General features: G+C 43.3%; 1 protein-coding gene across 6 annotated transcripts in view; it reads right to left on the reverse strand.

The window, feature by feature from the left end:
• NRF1 (nuclear respiratory factor 1) overlaps positions 1-15,071 on the reverse strand; it is a 104,329-nt gene that overhangs the window by 39,235 nt on the left and 50,023 nt on the right. For all 6 annotated transcript variants that reach the window (XM_084786359.1, XM_084786358.1, XM_084786356.1 and 3 more), the window contains one exon: positions 12,451-12,591. In XM_084786359.1, coding sequence (XP_084642485.1) covers positions 12,451-12,591 — 141 coding nt within the window. The remainder of the gene's footprint in view (positions 1-12,450; positions 12,592-15,071) is intronic.

Below are 15,071 nucleotides of genomic sequence, written 5' to 3' on the forward strand. Positions count from 1 at the left end.
TTTTGATGCCTTAGCGCCAAATATACATGGAGAGTATTGTAGGCAGAAGGCTGTAAGCAGGAAGCACTTGGGAGGAGGTGAGTTGGCATGGCCTGCACAGGGATCCAGACCCTGACCAGAAAGGGAATATAAGGGGAAAATCAGTTATCAGTTGTCTAGCATAGAAAGAGTTAAATAATTCCTTTCCAGAATTTAACTCTGTGTCTTTATTGTTAGTTGGATTAATTACTGGTCCTAGAGAGTTTGGGAAGCAAAGCTTCTCGCTGTGCTTGTTAAGGGAGGTTTGTCTGTGATCCCCAGGGAGACAATCAGCAGGATCTCACTCTGACTGCCCTTTAATTGGGCTTGAATACGCTTGCGTGGCTGCTCTCATTCTGACATAGGTCTCTGGTGAGCCTATAGGGCCCTATGTGAGCCTATAGAGCCCTACGTTAGCCAGTAAACTTACTCCAAGCCACCACAGTAGAAAAATACTACTCCTTCCAGGGTACAACTGGAGAGAAAGCGGTATCAAAATCATGTCAGTAGCAATAAAAAGCAAAAAATGTAGGAGCTAGAAAGAGGGCTTGCAGTGAAGAACACTGACCGCTCTTCCAGAGGACCCAAGTTTGATTCCTTGACTCCATGAGTTCCATGGTAGCTCATAACAGTTTGTTAAGTGCAGTCCCAGGGAATCGGATTCCTTCTTCTGGTATCTGCAGGTACTAAATGCATGTGGTGCACAGACATACACACATGAAGTTAAAAAAAAAAAACAAAACAGAGTAGGGGAATAATTGAGGGAGCTGGAGGGACCAAACACCACAAGACCTACAGAGTGAACTAACCTGGGCCCATGGGGGCTCACAGAGACTGAACCACATACTAAAGAGCATGCATACACGGGACCTAGGCCCCCTACACATATGTAGCAGATGGGCAGCTTGTTCTTCATGTGTGTCCCCTAACAATTAGAGCAGGGGCTGTCTCTGACACTATTGCCTGCCTTTGGATCCCTTTCATATAGCTGGGCTGCCTCGTCCAGTGTCATGCACTTAGTCCTGCTGTGATTGAGGTGCCAGGGTGGGCTGGTACCCATGGTGGGGCCTCCCCTTCTCTGAGGATAAGGGGATGGAGGAATGTGGGAGGAGATCTGAGGAGGAGAGGAGAGGGGGGCTGGTGGCTGTGATCAGGTTGTAAAGTAAATAAAAATAAAAATTGAAAATAGTTAAAAAAAAGAAAAGAAAGGAAAAGAAAAGATTATGTGGAAACTAAACTGAGCATGGTGACACTTGTCTGTAATCCCAGCATTCAGGAGGTGGAAACAGGAAGATCAGTTCAAGGTCATCCTTAGCTACATACCAAGTTCCAGGGCAGCCTGGATTACATCACATCCAATCACAAAAAAGGCAAGCACATATTCAATTAGAGATGGTTTTGAAATAAAAGAACTCTAAAAATGCTCAACAGCCTAATTGAAGAGCTGGACTAAACAGCAGAACACTCCCATTAGCATATGTCTTTCTTTTCTTTTCTTTTTCGGTTTTTCAAGACAGAGTTTCTGGGTAGTTGGCTGTCCTGGACTCTCTTTGTAGGCCAGACAGTCCTAGAACTCACAGCAAACGGCTTGCCTCTGCCTCCTAAGTGCTGGGATTAAAGGTGTGCGCCACCACGCCCTGCCCTCAAGCCATCATTCTTGATCTAATATCTGGACACATAATAAAAGCCAAGCAGGGTGTGGTGGTGCACGCCTTTAATCCCAGCACTCGGGAGGCAGAGGCAGGCAGATCTACAAAGTCTAGGATAGCCAAGGCTACACAGAGAAACCCTGTCTCGAAAGAAAGAAAGAAAGAAAGAAAGAAAGAAAGAAAGAAAGAAAGAAAGAAAGAAAAAAAAGCCCAAAACAGCTAAAATGAAACAGTAGTTCTTACTGTGCTAGCAATCTGCCATCTGTATTTAGTTATTATTTATTTGCTGTTCAGCAAATGTATTATCCTTAACACACTCCAAAATGCCATTTGCTCCTCATTCCCTCTATCTTTATACCAGGGATTTTTGAGGGTCCTCATTGGTTATTAGGCTCAGTTGTAAGAAAAGAACTTTCAAGTCAGTATGTCTCCTAACTCTACCTCTATTGAATACAAATCAGTCTTTGGTGTCTATGAGTTATGTATCTGCAGGTTCAACCAACTGTGAAACAAACACTCAGGGTAAAAAAACAAAAACAAAACTCATTTGTACTGATTATGTCCTGACTAATCTTTTCTGTAGTTGTTTCCTAGATAACACAGTCTAACAATTGCTCATAAGGACTTACATTGTATTGGGTGATATTATAGGTAATGCAGAGGTAACTTAATGGAAAGACTCAGATAGACCTCACACAGAACACTATGTTTCACTTTCTGTAAGAATGTGTGCACCTGTGGATTTGAGTATTGTATACAGTGAGGACAACTGTGTAACAAATTTAAAGTGAAGTAGCACATATTAAAATATGCAGAAGGTAAGATTTCTACAGTCCACAAGAAAATCATGACATGGCAGAGAAGGTAAACTGGAAATTATTATTTTTTATCTCTATGTGTATGAGCTATGCTACAACATTTGTGTGGAGGACAAAGGACAACCTTGGATGAAGGTCCTCACTTTCTACTTTCAAAGGCCTCACTCTTTGTCATCACTGCAATCCGCCAGGTGACTGGCCTGTGAGCTCCTGGGGATTCTCTGGCAGTGGTGGCACAGGCCTTTACTCCTAGCACTCAGGGAGGCGGAGACAGGCTGGTGGGTCTCTGTGAGTTATAAGCCAGCCTGGCCTAGAGTGAGTTCCAGGACAGCCAGGGTTATACAGTGAAAGCCTGTCTCAGAAAAACAAAAGCAAAAAACCCAAACAACAAACAGACAAAAGAGTTGGAGTACAGACATGTATCACCATGCCTGACTTCACATGGTTCTGGGAATTGTGAACTCAGGCCCTTTACCCTGAGATAACATCAGCCAGGTGTTATTTGAATTTGAAATGAAGAACTTCCAAGTTGACAGACGCCTTACATCCAAATGTGTACTTCAAGGACACTAGAGAACTAAAGCGTAATGATTTCCTTGCTCATTATCTGGATTATTTGCACTACCAACTTCTGTTCAGAGATGAGCAAAGTGGTTGATCCTGATGAGAAATATAGTTGCCTACAATTGCCAACAAAACACTGGGGTGTCTTGAACACTGGCTTTTCTCAATTGCATTATCTCCCCACTCAAAACATAGTGCCATAGAAAACATGGGACGACCCAGTGCGACTGTAACTTCAGGTGAGTGAGGTCGAGGACCAGCCAGTGGAGTCACTCATTTTTTCATTTCTTCAGACAAGTCACACGTTTGCCTCCATTTTCACACCCTAGGAACCCCTTAATGTGCTGCCCTTCAAGTCTCACTTTTCCTACGCTCAGGTTGGTCAGTCTCCGCTGGCTTGTGGTAGTTACACTCTTTTTGTAAACCGCACACTAAAGTAAGAGGCCTGCTGGCCTATCAACTCAGTCTCCCCTCCAGAAGCCTTAGCCTGATGAACAGCTTTCCCTGTAGGTCAAATTCTATCCATCACACGATACTGCCTTATTAGAGAAAAGTCATGCAGTGCTGTCTCATGCATGCTTCTCCTTCTCCTCTCTGATTCTTCTTCCTCCTCAAACTCACAGTGACCTGTCTGCTGCTGTCTCCTGAGAGGTGAGTTGAAAGCATGCACCATCGTGTCTATTGTGTGTACATTAAGAAACTATGGAAAGTGAAACTGTTGGTAAAAGGCACACGCTCAAAACTGACAGATACCACCTTTCCTTCTCCTACCCACAGACAGTGACAGTACTCACTGTTCTACACTTGCCTTAAAATTTTTAAAAAAATTTAATTCTATGTGTATAGGTGTTTTGCCTGCATGTATGTCTGTGTACTACATGTATGCCTGGTATCCACAGGGGTCAGAAGAAAGCATTAAATTCCCCAGAACCAGAGTTACATAAGGCTCTAAGCTACTATGTAGGCTCTAGGAATCGATGCCAGGTCCCTTGTAGAACCAACAAGTGCGCTTAATGGCTGAGCTCTCTCTTCAGCTAGACGTTCCACATTTCCTTCACATCTTTCTTTCTTGTTAACTACTGAGCTTTAGGGTTTGGCCTTATCTGATATTTTTATTTTTATTACTAGTGAGTTAAAATTTTTTTAAATGTTTATTGGTTATTTGTTCTTTAAGTGATTGTTCTTTTATTTATTTTCATTTTTAAAAGATTCATTTATTTATTAACTATACAGTATTTTGCCTGCATGTATAACAGAAGAGGATACCATATCTCATTATAGATAGTTGTGAGCCATCATGTGGTTGCTGGGAATAGAACTTAGGACCTTTGGAAGAACAAGTAGTGCTCTTAACCTCTGAGCCATCTCTCCAGCCCCTAATTTTTCTTATTAATTTGAAGGAAGCCATATTTGCAACCATATAAGTTGCAAATATTTCTTTGGTCTTATAGTATCCTCCTAAATGTGTATTTTACATGGTCATTATCCCTTTTCTCAACATTCTTAAATATACTTTATGCTTCACTGCTTAAAAAAAATACATATACCATGCTCTAAGGATACATGATATTTTTCTTTTGTTGTTGTTCTTTTGTTTTCAAGACAGGGTTTCTCTGTGTAGCCCTGGCTGGCCTGGAACTTGCTCTGTTGACCAAGCTGGCCTTGAACTCAGAGATCCACCTGTGCCTGGCTTTGGTGTGCTGGGATTAAAGGCATGTGCCACCATGTCCAGCTTATATCACATTTTAAAAATTACTATGTATGTATGTCTGCATGTCTGCATGCCATGGCATGGGTATTGGCTTTCATCTTCTACAACGTGGGTCCCAGGTATTGAACTTCAATCATATCAGATTTGGAGGCCAAGTGCCTTCACCCGCTGAGCTAACTTGCTGGCCCTACACCATATGTTTTTATTATCTTTTTATCTCAATATGCCTACATGATCTTTTAAAAAGGTGCATGTGTGTGGGGGAGGGGAGGGAGGGAGGGAGAGAGAGAGAGAGACAGAGAGACAGAGAGACACACACACACACACACAGAAAGAGACACAGACACACAGAGACATGCATGGGATCTGGCTATTTGAATTTAGGTTCTCATACTTGAACGGCAAGCCCTTATGCACTGAGGCATGTCTCCAGCCAGGTGGAGGCCAGAGACGCCTGCTGTCTGTCTGCCTCTCTTCCTTTTGGTGGTGCTGCAGCTTGAATGCTAGGCAAGCACTCTACCACTAGGATATGCCTATTCCCTCCATTTGATATTTTGCAAAGCATGGCAAGGCATGCTTTACATTCATACTCTGACAGTAAGAAAAGCCTGCTGGGTGTGGTGACATAGGTCTGTAATGCTAGCATTGGGAGTCAGAGACAGAAGGACTTCCAGGAGTTCAGTGCCAGTCGGCCTGAGTTACATGACACTCCACCCATAAAAAAAGGCAGCCTGCTTGGCATAGAGAGGCAGCTGGAACTGTTGCTTACAGCAGTGGCTAACACAGAATCTTAGGGTAAAACTAAAGCTGTTTGACTTCCATCCGCAAAGACTCACACTTAATTGGCCTGACTTTAAATTCCTCGGGTGGCTTATCGTGAAGCCAACCTTGAAGACCACCAGCTTCCCCCTTTAAATCATTTTTTATACATAACATGAAATCACTACTCTAACATGTACAATTCAGGGACATAAGGTGTATTCACTATGCTGTAAGATTACTTCCAGAACTTTCTTCATTATCAACCCAAATAAAAACAGTTACTACTTTCCTCATTTTAAGGCCCCTAACCCCTAGTAACCTTTACTTTTCTTCCCCGCCTCGAGACAGGGTTTCCCTGTATAGCCTTTGGCTGTCCTAGACTCACTTTGTAGACCAGGCTGGCCTCGAACTCAGAGATCCACCTGCCTCTGCCTCCCAAGTGCTTGGATTACAGGTGTGCGCCACTGCACCCAGTCTAACCTTTACTTTTTACTTTACCTCGTTTTGTGAGGTCATATGTTCATTTCTCTCTATTTTGCTTAGCATAATGTTTTCTACTCTTTGTGTAGGAAAGACTAGACCCATGCGTTATCAAAACAAAACAAAGCCCTCAAAAACCCTGACAAGAAAAATGAATCAAAGAGTGTGACTAACCCCTCCTAACGAAGCAACTGCTGTGTGGACTGCTTCAGACAGTTTCCTGAAACTAGAGAATTACTGTCCAGTTGCATCATCCCTCCCAGGGACCATTAAGGCAACAAAGATGGCCCCAGTGAGAGTAAAGGACCACAAGGTCAAGGGGCAGTGAGAACAGCAGGGAAGGAGGGAGTAGAGTGAAGCAGTGACACCTCGCAGGCTTCTCAGAGATGGTTCCATAATCCCTTCCATAGTAGACTCTTTACAAATCTTTTCAAATACAGCTTTCCCCAACATGTACATCCTCTCCAGAATATGGATGTCCTATCCTGCTCAACTGAGGCAAAAGAACTAACTCCTCTCCCCTATGCACCATAAAGCTTTGTTGGCCTGAAACTCACTTCGAGACCAGGCTGTCCTCCAATTCACAGAGATCTACCAGCTCTCGCCTGCCTCTCAAGTACTGGATTAGAGGCTGTGTGCTGTCCCACCCCAGGAGACCGACTGAAAACTCCTCAGGAAACAATGTAGCTCTCTGGCTTCAAGTGCAGCTGAGAACTAGCAGCAGAGGCTGGCATCAAGAGTGGACCTGAGGGCTTGCTCCAGAACAACTGATCACAGTGGTGTCTGAGAAGCACAGATGAAGCCACTCTCTAGATCCTGCTGTCAGTCCTAGAATGACTTGCTAACGTGAGGTGCTGATTTTCTGAAAAACAAGGCATGCACAATATAGTCCACACCCAGAGTCTCTGCTACCTGGGAAGCTGAGGCAGAATTGCTTGAGCTCAAACGGTCAAGATTTTCTGGGTATGGCGGCACACACCATCTTTAACTCTTAACCTAGGAGGCAGAGGCACGCCTGTGAGTTTAAGGCTAGCCTGGTCACATAGTGAATTCTAGGACAGCCAGAGCTACACAGTAAGACCAAGTCTGGGGGGGAAAAACATTCAAAACTACTCTGGGTAACATAGAACCTAACCTACCCAAAAGTAGGTTACTCTGCTAAACCTTACCTCAACCTTCTCAAATTTTTATTTAAGAGTGGTTTAGAAAAAGAATTATACTTTCTTCTCTTCTTGTGTGTATGTTGTTTTTTCATGACAAGGTTTCATACTGCCCAGGCTGTCCATAAACTTGCTGTGCAGCTAAAGCTGACTTGAACTTGAACTTCTGCTCCTCCTGCTTTCACCACCACACTGGGACAAGAATTATACATTCAAAAATAAAGCAAAAAGATAAGGAAAAACCCGAAGCACAACCGCAGAGCCCCACCCACAGCTCTGCTTTCTGAATACAGGGCAGTCAATTCTGGATGAGATCAACAACCCTGTCCTATAACTCCCATCTATCTGCGTGAGGCAATTTTCAGTGTTTAAGGAGGGCAGAAAGGGGAGCTGGGGAGCTGGGTTAGCGGTTAAGAATGTTTATTGCTCTTGCAGAGGACTGGAGGGTAAAAGATGCTGTCTTTTGGCTTCTGCATACATAAAAACATAATCTCTCCCTACCCCGTACCCCCAGTTGAAAATAAAGCCAATTGCACTTAGGTATGGTGGTATATGTTTTTAATTCCAGCACTGTGAAGGGAGAAACAGATGAGTTTCTGCCAGTCTGAGGCCAGCCTGATCTGCATAGGAAATTCCAGGCAAGCCAGGGCTATACAGTCTTTGAGAAGAAATGAAAAAATAGTAAAGTCTTAAGTTTTCTAAAATTAAGTATTAAATACAATTTTGAAAAAACTAATTGTAATGAAATTTGAGATGGTTTGATTTTCAAAGCACTTTACTCCACAATACCTAAATTGTACTTTCTCTAACTTTATGAGGCAGGAAAGCTTATATAAGTGAGGTCTAGAATTTGTATATAATAGTGCTGGGACTAGAAACTAGATCTTAACTTTCTTATAAAAATGGGAAACTATTAATTTACAGAGGATCAAAAAAGCTAACATTAGGCCAGCACGCAATGAGTACCCTTGGATGACAGGACACACCTTCAGGTCTGGAATAGCATCGTACACTCACTTTTGCTCCACAGAAACACGGGCCCTCCACATCCCACAGTGCAGCTAGTCGGTTACCAGAGTCTATTTGTTTCCTGGGACTTGGTCACTTTAACAAAGTCATAGACACTCATATGGTCTGAAATGTAGAATTAACACTCTGTCACACTTGTTTTATGCCTACAGTCAGATCTGAATTCTGCTTTCTGGACTATGAAGTAGAAACACATTCTCATTCTCTCTCTCTGTCTCACACACAGAAAGGGGGGGGGGGGAGCGAGGGGGGAGGGAACGCGCTAGTGCACAAGAACAGATGAGGCGCCTCTGTGAGGAATAACTGTGTGGCTTCCATACTCTATAGAAATCCAAGGTGGTAAAAAGAGCTCACATTTTTCATCCCAACATAAAAAAAAAAAAAAGATCTTTGGTCAAAACAGAGCAGAAACATGAAGTTTGTTCCCTAAAAAACAAAGAAAACAAAAATACCCAAAACGAACAAACAAACAAAACCCAAGCTTAATATAAAAACTGAAAATACTTTTATTTCTGTGATTATAAAAATATAAAAGAAGCCGTGGTGGCGCACGCCTATAATCCTAGCACTCGGGAGGCAGAGGCAGGCGGATCTCTGTGAGTTCGAGTCCAGATTGATCTACAAAGTGAGTCCAGGACAGCCAAGGCTACACAGAGAGACCCTGTCTCGAATGCCCCCCAAATAATGATGATGATGATGATAATAATAATAAATGAAAAAATGTTATATATATATATAAAAGAAAAAACCCAGTGGTGGCACACACCTTTAATCCCAGCACTTGGGAGGCAGAGGCAGGCGGATCTCTGTGAGTTCAAGGCCAGCCTGGTCTACAGAGTGAGTTGCAGGTCAGCCAGAGCTGTTACACAGAGAAACTCTGTCCCGAAAAACCAAAAAAAGAAAAAAGAAAAGAAAACAAAAAAACCCCCTAAAAATTAATAATCTATGATATCAACTAAGAAAAGAAAAGCCATCCTAATGGAACCATCCATCACTTAGTGTTTTAATATATGTTCTTAAAATTTTAGTGTAAAAAACAAAAACCAACTTTAGTGTACACACTTTTTAAAAATTTATTTATTTATTTATATGAGTGTTCTATTTCCATGTATAACAGAAGAAGGCATCAAATCTGATTACAGATGGTCATGAGCCACCATGTGGTTGCTGGGAATTGAACTCAGGACCTCTGGAAGAGCAGTCAGTGCGCTTAACCGCTGAGCCGTCTCTCCAGCCCCAGTGTACACACTTTTAGGCATGCTTTGTGTACACATTTTGGAAAATGAGGTCAATCAGCTCTAACTTTGTGTTCTCTAAATTAAAAAAGGAAAAATCTAGCCTCTGAAAAGAAAAGAAAAATAGTAAAGCCCCAACCTAAAATTAAGTCTGCAAGAAATGCAGTGTTACAAGCTATTTGCTATGTATCACAGGTACTATCCTACTGCAACAGGGAACACTGTTTTAAGTGCCCAGTAGGTCTGAGTAGTACTAACCATGTCATCTGTGGGCCATGGTATGATCCTTCCATGTAAGCAGTGGGCACTCCTATCATAACTTAAGCACTAGTTAAATTCCATACTTTCAAACTTCTCCTATTGTAAGCAATGCTGTCAAACAGTAAACGATCATGGCTGCTTTAACAGAGAGTAACCCTCACATCTTTTAGAGATTATTTATACTTTTTGTGTTGAATTATGTGTACATATCTGTGTGGGTATAACATATGAGCTTAAATACCAGCAGAGGCTGTCAGGTCGCCTGGAGCTGAGGTACAGGCAGTTGTAAGCCACTGAGAACATAGTTGCTAAGAACCAAACTCAGGCTAACCACTGAGCCATCTGTTCAGTGCTGGACATGCATACGTATACCTCCACTCTGCACGGTCTAGCTGCCTTCTAGAAACTCTGCCAGTCACATTCTCATGGACAGTATGTACAAGTGCTTTTCCCATGCCTCTTATCTATCCAGGCTTAGTTTGAAATTAAACATTCCTCTTGCTACTATTAAAATGAAAAGGTTTAAGATCATTTAAAATAGAGAGGTACTTGGCTCAGCTTAAGATGAACGTATATGAGGAAAGCAAAACAACAATAAAAAGCAGAGGGAGAAAATACCAGCATCTGGATACTTTAAAATTTCCATTCAATTGGGGTTGGTCCTTTATCACCCTACTTATTCCTCTTTACATAAGTTTTAAATATGTATTTTAGTGTGGGCGGCATTACCACAGAGCACACAAGGGAGTCAGAGGACAACATTTGAGGGCCAGTTCTCGCCTTCCACCATGTGGATTCTGGAGACTGGATTTAGGTCATCAGGCTTGGGGGCAAGTGCCTTTACCCACCTCACTGGGCTCCTGTAAAAGGCGGCAGCATTTAGAACTCTGTCGTTTACTGTGGTGAGAAGGACTGTATGGCAGTGAGCACACAGGCTTGCGGCAGCCCAGAGTCTAGCTGCTGAGGAAGCATGGCTTTCCTTGGGTCTGTCACTGCACCAGGCTGTGCCTACCAAGTCTGTGGCACGGAATGGAGCACACTGAGGTTCCCACGATTTGCTTTCCAAGCAGTAACTATTTGCTCCAATTTCTGTGGCTATTGGCTGCTCTTTGTGAAAATCAGCATTTAGGCATGTTTATCATCATCTAACCTCAGACCATTTCAACTAACACATCAAACGTGGCAGTGAGGAAGAAAAATCCATCCCGGAAGAGGATTGTACACTACTATCTGACACCAGAGCTTCAGCTGGCTTCACATACACTTTATGGCTGACAGACAGAGTAGATTCTCACATTTTCCCCCCTGAGACAGGGTTTCTCTTATAGTCCTACCTGTCCAGGACTCATTTTGTAGACCAGGCTGGCCTTGAACTCAGAGATCTGCCTGCCTCTGCCTCCCAAGTGCTGGGATTAAAGGCGTACGCCACGCACTTAAAATTAACCATGCAAAATGGATCTAGCAATAGAATATAACACCAGGTCTTTTGTGGTGGTGCACACCTTTAATCCCAGCACTTGGGAGGCAGAGGCAGAGGCAGGCGGATCTCTGTGAGTTGGAGGCCAGCATGGTCTACAAAAGTAAGTTCTAGGACAGCCAAGGCTACTCACAGAGAAACCCTGTCTCGAAAAACAAAACAAAACAAAAGGTTTAAAGGGACTGGAGCGATGGCTCAGAGGTTAAGAGAACTGGCTATTCTTCCAAAGGTCCTGAGTTCAATTCCCAGCAACCACATGATGGCTCATAACCATCTATAATGAGATCTAGAGCCCTCTTCCGTTAAGCAGGTGTACATGCAGGCAGAATACCATATGCTATACATAGTAAATAAATAAATCTTAAAACAAAACAAGGAATATAACACCAATTGTGAGAGGACAGAATATGTCTTTCTTTCTGAACAATTACTGAACTAGCATTCATGTCCACAGAAAGGTCTGCATTCTAATAATCAAAAGATTATGGTTTGGGTTTATAGCTTTTTTTTTAAAGACTGAGTCTCATTATGTATCCCAGGCTAGCCTTGAACTCTTTGTGATTCTCCTGCATCATCCTCAGGTGTTGGGATCATAGGCCATGTGATACAACACCCAGCTGGCTTTATATTTATAAATCTCTGATCTAGACCTGTTCAGGGAACCAGCTGAACTGGTACCATTGTTCAGGTGGCATGCTATTTTAAATGCTGGGCAGCTGAACTGAACAGCAATAAAGAACACAAAGTCATTGCTCGAAAATTCTACCTGGAGAAACAGACCAAAACAAAGCTAGTAAATAAGTCAGGTGTGGTGGTACATGCCTTTAATCCCAGCACTTGGAGGCTGAGGCAGCTCTGAGTTTGAGGCTGGCTATGTATAGCAAGTTCCAGTCCAGCCAAGGCTACCTAGAGAAACTCTACCTCAAAAATCTGGAGGGGGGGAGGTGTTAGGGGGCAGGAGCAGCCCAGCCTGCTAAACTTGTCTCTCCTGACTGTGATGCCTTGAACTTTGAACAGTTTTCAGGTCAAACTAACCCGAAGCAGAATGTTTCTTTCACTAGCACAGAGATCCCACTCAATAGCGAGCACAGCCAGCAGGGGAGGGTGTACACACGTGCTCAGTCAGGAGGTTCTTGCTGGGACATTGTCTTCCCCACGGCTGCCATACACTCTAGTCTATGTCTCATGCTTTGGTCACATCACCAAAGACAAAGCTAGAGAAGTGAGGAGAGGCCCGCCCACATTTGCATCTCCTCTTTGCTTCTCCTCCTCTCCCCGCCCTGTACCTGGGTCATTTTGTCCACAGAGACTGGAATCCCATCGATGGTGAGAGGTGGCAGTTCTGAATTAACCTCCTGTGGCGCAGGGGCGTGTTCTGCCAGAGCAGACTCCAGATCTTCCAGGATCATGCTCTTGTACTTTCGCACCTGCAGGGAATTAAGAGCAGAAATAAACAAGATGCTCAACAGCCAGGGAGGGCTGGTGCCAAGCAACAAGAAAGTGGGTGGGGCCCGTCTCCCTTAGCCACTGCAGAGCCCCAAGAACAAACACTCCTCCAAGTAGAAGGTGAAAATACCCGCTGGCCCCAAAGACACCACACTGAACAGAATCAAATGAAAAGATGATGAAATTTTAGGTAACAACACTAGGAAGGAACCAGTGGGGAAAGTTCTACAGAAATACTACTGCTTCTTGGTTAGAAGTCATGTTTTCTCAATCCACAGAGATCTGTCACGGGTTCCAGGTATAATGTAAATAACATTCATGACTCAGCATTTCCCAGGCCAGTTGTGTCTCCAGTCACACCTAATGTGACAGTTAACTGTCACAATGTTTCAGATCTGAGGACTTGCATCTCTAAGCTCTAATGTATTTGAAACTGCTGCTATTTTTTGAGAAAGTCAGGCACTCCATGGACAGAAGATCCTTCAGAGACTGGACTGAGGCCAGGGAACCCCACAGGTCAACCTCTCCTCCCTTCAGGTCAAAGCCATGGTGCCTCTCTACATGCCAGCCTAGCTCTGACCCAGACTCTTGTTCAGCGTTGCAGTGAAAAGTATCTCAGGACAAGAGAACACATGTGCGCGTGCCTCCATCACAGGCAGGAAGAGGGGCAAACAGTGGGTCCATAAGCATCAACAATGGGCTTATTCACTTAGGAGAACACACAGGGGATGAGGATGTTGCTAGGGATAATAGAGCCAGGAATTATGAAAATACGACTGGATGGGAGGGGAAATTACTTGTTTTCAGGCCGTTAAGGCATTCTCTTGAGGGCATAGGGAACAAAACGAATTTTGCCAAGAAATTCAACAACGCTTTCTGCTCAGTGAACTTATTCCTTACTGGTGTCTCACTATGAGCCTCACAAGAGGAGACCCCATACTCGACCTCACAAGGCTGAATGAACAGCAGGAACCAGTCCAAGTTCCAAAGCTCTGGAGTCCTCCAGTTAGGAGGGCTAAGGGAATGAAGGAAAGGTAGGCCAAACACCAGACTCACCCTACCTTGACTAATTCGGTTTTATACTAATACAGAAAAAGTTTCAAATATCATCACCAGTGTGTTTACTATGACAATGTGTCTGGTCCTATCAAGGCAGGACACAGGCTTCTATTTTCTGGGTGTTTATGCTTCAAATCCACAAAGGGGATTGGCGGGGGTGAGGTGGAACAAATTCTGACTTTTCTAAGTCTAGGTTCTTTGAACTTGGTGTATCAAGCTGAATTCACGTGTAGGCCCATAGGAGGAATGCAAACACCTTTGATTGTGGTGGTAATAATACCTGACATCCAAAGACAGGAAAACACTGGGTTACCACCATTACATTAGCCAGTATCAAGTATACCATTTTTATGGATCAGGAAAAAGCCATATTCTGTTATTTGGCTAAACCTAAGAATGCTATATAATTCCTTAACAATACTGGTTAAAATGCCGACAGAATATGCTTTAGAGTAATTTGCAACAAAATTTCAGGTGAACACAGCGCTCTCATTTAAGCTTGCTTGGTAAAGTAGATTTCCTGGAATCATAAAGCTGGTGTTTCAGTTCTATCTGATCCCTCAATTGGGCGATGCACCCCCCACTCCCCACCCACAAACCTCCTTTCAGTCCTATAAAATGAGCGCATCAAAACTGCTGGCCAGCTGCCCCACTGGCCTTTGCTTCTAACAAGTTCTTTTCTGTTTCCTATCCAAATAGTGTCTATTTTTCAAAGTCCAACTCAAGTTCCACCTACACTCTGAAAAACATTCTCAAGTGTTCCTGTCTTAATTATCTCCCTGCTTTAAATTCCTAGTCTCAAATAAATAAGTCGCTTACACTGTCATTCCCAGAATACAGTATGCCCAACCAATACATGGCACTGCTGAGCAGAGACGAAGCCTTTCTTTCTTTTTGTTTTATGAGACAGGGTTTCTTTGTAGCTCTGGCTGTAGACAAGGCTAGCCTCAAACTCACAGAGATCTGCCTGCTCTGCCTCCCAAGAAGGTCTTTCTTTTTAACATATATCATGAAATATTTCCTGTATTCAGACACAGAGAAGTAGGTACATTACCAAATATTCTCATGAGTACCAGGGATAGAAGATTAGGTTTAGTGCTTTTACCTGAATCATTGGAATTCTGGACACAGATTTACTATTGCAGGCTTAGAAACTGGCCTTTCGTTAGGTTGCAAACAAACAGCCTGGGACAAGATGTGATGATTCTTCTATATTTCTGAAGCTTTCTGGATATGAGGAGTCTTTGGAAGGTCCCATAAAAGGTTTTTTCAAACCTTATCCATTCGCCACTGAGACTAAAAATAGACTGTCACCTGGAGCATATACCTGAGAGCTGCCCAAGCATGAAGCAGCCCTCACAGCCCTGCCTCCAGCACTGCCTAGGAGTCATGCTCCAGCTAT

Source organism: Acomys minous (genome assembly GCF_964271855.1).
Source record: "Acomys minous genome assembly, chromosome: 6".
Taxonomy (NCBI): Eukaryota; Metazoa; Chordata; class Mammalia; order Rodentia; family Muridae; genus Acomys; species Acomys minous.